The sequence below is a fragment of the Lactuca virosa genome, chromosome 3, assembly GCF_052849685.1.
Source record: "Lactuca virosa cultivar CGN04683 chromosome 3, Lactuca_virosa_CGN04683_v6, whole genome shotgun sequence".
Classification (NCBI taxonomy): Eukaryota; Viridiplantae; Streptophyta; class Magnoliopsida; order Asterales; family Asteraceae; genus Lactuca; species Lactuca virosa.
In genome coordinates, this window is record NC_136428.1 from 333,484,932 (window position 1) to 333,490,165 (window position 5,234).

At 35.7% G+C, this 5,234-nt stretch overlaps 1 protein-coding gene across 1 annotated transcript; it reads left to right on the forward strand.

Annotated features, from left to right (window-relative positions):
- Window positions 1-3,068: 3,068 nt before the first annotated feature.
- Window positions 3,069-4,429, forward strand: LOC145163084 (putative aspartic proteinase GIP2). Its single transcript, XM_079081982.1, has one exon. It carries the CDS (start codon window positions 3,101-3,103, stop codon window positions 4,376-4,378), a length of 1,278 nt encoding a protein of 425 aa, XP_078938108.1. The 5' UTR covers window positions 3,069-3,100; the 3' UTR covers window positions 4,379-4,429.
- Window positions 4,430-5,234: the final 805 nt, after the last annotated feature.

Sequence of the window (5,234 nt, forward strand, 5' to 3'; positions counted from 1 at the left end):
AAAACAGTTTTAACACATACAAATGTGTCCAAACAATCATATAATTTTCCCTAGACTCTACTAGGACTTCTTCCATGCGTATCTTCAATCATCAATTCTGCTTCAACTCGGTTGGTGGTGGAAATGCCATATGGTGGGATAACTTTAGGAACTACACCAATCGTTGTATCATCCCGCCAATCAAATGTGTACATTCGGATGTACCGTACTCCTCCATGCGTAATGTTATTTTATTAAACGTATTCTAAAGGAAAGTTACCACTCTTACGATATCTTCCGATAGGTATCATTCACCATTGTAAGCCTTCTCATTTCCTCCATTTGCCCAGTCCACTATGAGTCCTTATCATGACATTCTGTACACCAAAGCAGTCGTTCGATGTATCGAGATGAGAATATAGATAAAGGATGGTTTAGACGCGTATTCCTCCTTATTACTTCGAAAAGTTATATGCCATTTCTAATATGTAAGTAAACGTTTAGAAATCTGAACAAATAAAGTTTCCAGATTCGGTCGGCAACAGACCATAGAACCGATCAATATAAGGCATCTTTATAGCTATAACATAATTCATTTAGCACATAAGAGCAATTTAGGCATCTTTCCTAAAATAAGCTAGTGCTTGTGTCTATTCAGGTGTACTTCCTAAAATATATTAGACACACTCATCACGGTCATCGCTTTGCATTCTAAGTTGAAGTCTAGAAACAAATCCTTATTCCTAGTTCGCTTAAACTAATGCTCTGATACCAACTGTAACATCCCTATTTTCACGGTCATTTTAAAAGTTTTATTTATGCTTATTCGAAAATCAGAGTATTCATTTTAAAGAATAATATTGCAGAATTTGTTCCCAGAAAAACATGATAAATATAGTATCAAAGCATTTCCGAAGAAATGTATTTTGTTTATATTAAATCTTTGGGATGTCATTGTCGATGCGGAAACACAGACCTTACATTCATTTACAGTAGTGATCTACATCTCCTTTAATCTCTCAGTGTAATGTAGCTTCGTATCGACACCTATGATACAAATAAACTGAGTGGGTCATGTTGGGAAGCCTGGTGAGTACATAGGGTTTTCAACCCACAATAATAAAGTTATTATGTTTCATCATCACATAATTAACCCAATTACCTATCCCCATTATCTTCTTTATTTCTTAAGGACCTACCTTAAGAATCATCTATCATTCACTCATTCATTCCTAAAGATTCTCCTAACGAATATGCACGAAGTCGATCGTTGCCTATGGCACAGCTGCCAATGTTATCTATTAGGCACAATTGCCAATATTATCATTCAAGCGCAGCTGACAGGATTATGACGTTCTCTATCAGGCGTAGCTGCCGATATTATCATTTAGGCGCATCTGCCAGGATTGAGATGTTCTCTATTAGCCGCAACTGCCGATATTATCCTTTACGCGTAGCTGCCAGGATTATGATGTTCTCTATTAGGCGTAGCTGCCGATATTATCATTTAGGCGTAGCTTCCAGGATTGTGATGTTCTCTATTAGGCGCAACTGCTGATATTATCCTTTAGGCCTAGCTGCCAGGATTTTGATGTTCTCTATTAGGCGCATCTACCGATATTATCCTTTAGGCGCAGCTGCTAGGATGTTTAGAGTACATCATACTACAAAAACATCTACAGGTTGTGGCGCAGCTACCAACGTTTATCTATGGGGCACTAAGTTCATACCTGCCAATGTTCATCTATATCATCTTTCATCCTTCATCATTCATCTACCCATCTTTATCCAATATTTTTATAGGTATGAAATACATATATAGTTTAAATCAAATAAAACATGTATATTCGGTTCATCCAGCATAGATATCAAGAACACATATAATATGCACACATAGCACGTGATTTATATTAAATACTTTATAGCTATGTGTAAGATGAAAGTAACTATGCACTTACTTGTTAAAGTGATGATTCCAAACTCGGGCAGCGCTTCGCTTCTGACGATTCTATTTTCCTTCGATGCAACCTAGTGTTATTACCACTATATTTTAGTCTAATATTTATTGAGACTATTTACGAGCGATATTTTTTATAAGTGTTAAACAATACTTTTCAACCACTATGTGCAGACAGCGGCAGACATGAACCACCGGAGGACAGGACCATTTTGGCATTATAGCACTTCTGAAATCCAACAACCCTATGCGGCCCTTCAAACCAGATTCCCCGTACCGCGAGTAGTTAAAAGATATTATAATAACACTTTGTGTATTATATTTTATAATATATATCTTTTTTATAAGTTCATAATAATGATATTGAGCTTAAATATAAGCTATACTTAAAGTAGGATAAGCATAACTCACTTACTATGAGGTTTGGCTAGGAACAAGGCTCTGCGGGGGCAAAACTTTCGAGCCGAAAGCTCTTCTTCTCGGAGCCTTCTGGCACTCTGGGACTCGCTTCTAACACCTAGGATGTGTTAGAGAAAAGCTTAGAAGGTATGGGAGTAATTGGGAGAAGATATAAACTATAAGGGTATAAAAGTAATTTCAAGTGTATAGAGACTAAAATCACTAAAAAGATCCAATATTGGACCACTTATGCACCATGAAACCTTTTTGGACCAAAACCATATAATTTTGACAAGCACAAAGACATTTTTGATTTTGTCTTGTTTTAAACATAGAAACCGGGCTTTATTATGAACATATGACCCGGTTGAAAAACCGGGTTCCATTAGTTTTTTTGAATAAGATTCGCCCATAAGAAACCCGGTTGCAAACCGGGTTATATAAAACTTTTAACCGGGTTTTTTTGAGGCTTTTTGTAGTAGGTTTTGACATAAAGTTCAACTAATTTTCAAATTCAAGCGACGATTTCTTTAATATGTAACATTCATATATTCAACTCTTCGCCATGTTCTACTGCTTGCGTTTGAAGTTTCTCAACTCTTGGCCATGTTCTACTGCTTGCTTTTGAAGATTCTGATTATTTTTGGGTCAATGGCTTCTACTTCCAGTAAAACCGACTGCCTTTTCTTTAAATATCTCTATAAATTAATCCGCTTTACCCCCTTCCCAAAATTACAAAGTGGGATGCCTTAAAAACATCCAAAAATGCTTTTTCATCTACGACTAATCATTATCCTTCTGGCCTTCATCTCACATGAACATCAAGCCATAGCTAGTACATATGTTGCTCCAATAACCAAACATACCGATACTGCAACACCTCTCTATAGCATTCAAATTATGAGTGCATGGGTAAACGCACACTTCTTGCATAAAAACTTTCTTATAGACATAGACGCTCCTTTCACATGGTACGACTGCATCGTGGACTGGAATAGTTTGTATACAAACAACATTTGCCCCTCTTGCACTGGCCCAGTTTCTTGTCAAGAGTATCAATGTACAGTCGTCCGTACATCATACTCTTATGAAAGTCCTTCATGTCTTCCAGTAACCAACACATCGACATTACCTGGTTGGGGAGACTGCACATGCCCTGTCAATGTGGTCAACCCAATTAACGGGATATGTGGTCAAGCCCTGCTCAACTACGACACTTTTGCTTTCAATGGAACTGATGGTAGAAACTCTTTTCAAGATTTCTTTGGTGTTTACCCTAACGCGGCATGTGCTCCATCTTCCATGTTTGAGTCCTTCCCTGCAAATGTTAGTGGTGTAATGGCATTTTCCACATCACAGTATGCAATACCCGCTTATTTATTCCAACCTTTTAATACTACTTTGGCTCTATGTTTGCCTAGCTCCTTGTCTGCTCATGGAGTTATGTTCTTTGGGATTGGACCCTATTACTTTCATCCCAACTCAGATGTAGATCTAAGAAGTTTACTCTCTTATACTCCGTTACTCAAGTATCCAGATTCTTTTGGTTATTTTATCGGTGTCAAATCGATTCTGGTTAAGGGAAGGTCTATTGATGTTTCAAACAGCACCACGAAGCTAAGTACGATTGAGGCTTACACCATTCTTAGATCAGACATTTATAAGCAGCTGGTTCATACGTTTTCAGTCGCTACAATGGGAATCCTTCGTGCAAGGCCAGTGGCACCATTTGATCTTTGTTTAAAGCATCGAATTGGACACTCCCATGTCAGTTTGCAGGTTCCTAATATCGTTTTAAGACTTCAAGATGGGAAGAAATGGAGAATATCCTCGAGTAATTCCATGAAACAAGTAACAAAAGATGTGGCATGTCTTGCGTTTGTTGATGGTGGTGCAACAAGTGAACATGGGATCGTGATCGGGGCGTTTCAGATGGAGGATAACTTTCTGCTGTTTGATCTTGACAATTCTAGTTTAGGGTTCAGTTCTTCCTTATTACGCAACAAGACTTCTTGTGCGAACTTCAACTTTACCAGCTATTGAAGCTGTTTCAAAATTTTCTTTTTTGATTTAATACACCTATTGTAGCTTGCATCTTTTGGTACATGAAATTAAGGATTACATTTTTATTTATACAATTACGTTCTACTCTTAGTTAATATAGACGGGATAATTTGGTATATATCTAAGTCTAATTTCGAAATACCCTTTATATAATTTCAAAATATCAAATTTGCTCAATACTTATTTTTAACATTCTTTTAAATATTTTATAATCATTTAAAATTTTTAAAAACATTATAGTTATGGAAATTACAGTATTCTCCCTAATCATATATTCTTGCAATCATCTTCTCTTATCATATTTTCGCATATTGTGGGATGAGCATACGACCCGTTAGACCGGACCGGAAAAAAACCGGGACCGGACCAGATATTCATATTAGTGGGCCGGTTTTCGGGTTTTGTTTTACCATTAATCGGGTTTCGGGTTTGGACCAAACCGGACCTGAATACAGGATTTAACCCAAACCGGACCGGAAAATATTTTCACCTTAATTCATTTTATTGATATTGCCTACAAATATTTATTACTAATCTAATTGTATATTTATGATGTTTCTAAATAAAAATAAATGAATTTTAAGGATCTAATTCATTATTGTTATCGTCTTTTAATGATTATAAAAATTAAATAAAAATTTTTATGAAGTAAATGAAATATATAATAAAAAATATATGATTAATTGTTTATATTACTTTATTTTTTCACCAAAATATATTGGTATTTGTTTTGAATAACACAACATAAAACTTACTACATTTATTTCATTGCAATATATTGAGTAACATTAATTTTACTAGACATCGATTTAAAAAAAATCAGATTGATATAATG

Bases quoted from the DNA above. Each gene is read 5' to 3' on its own strand.
- LOC145163084 (XM_079081982.1), top strand. From the start codon at position 3,101: ATGCTTTTTCATCTACGACTAATCATTATCCTTCTGGCCTTCATCTCA.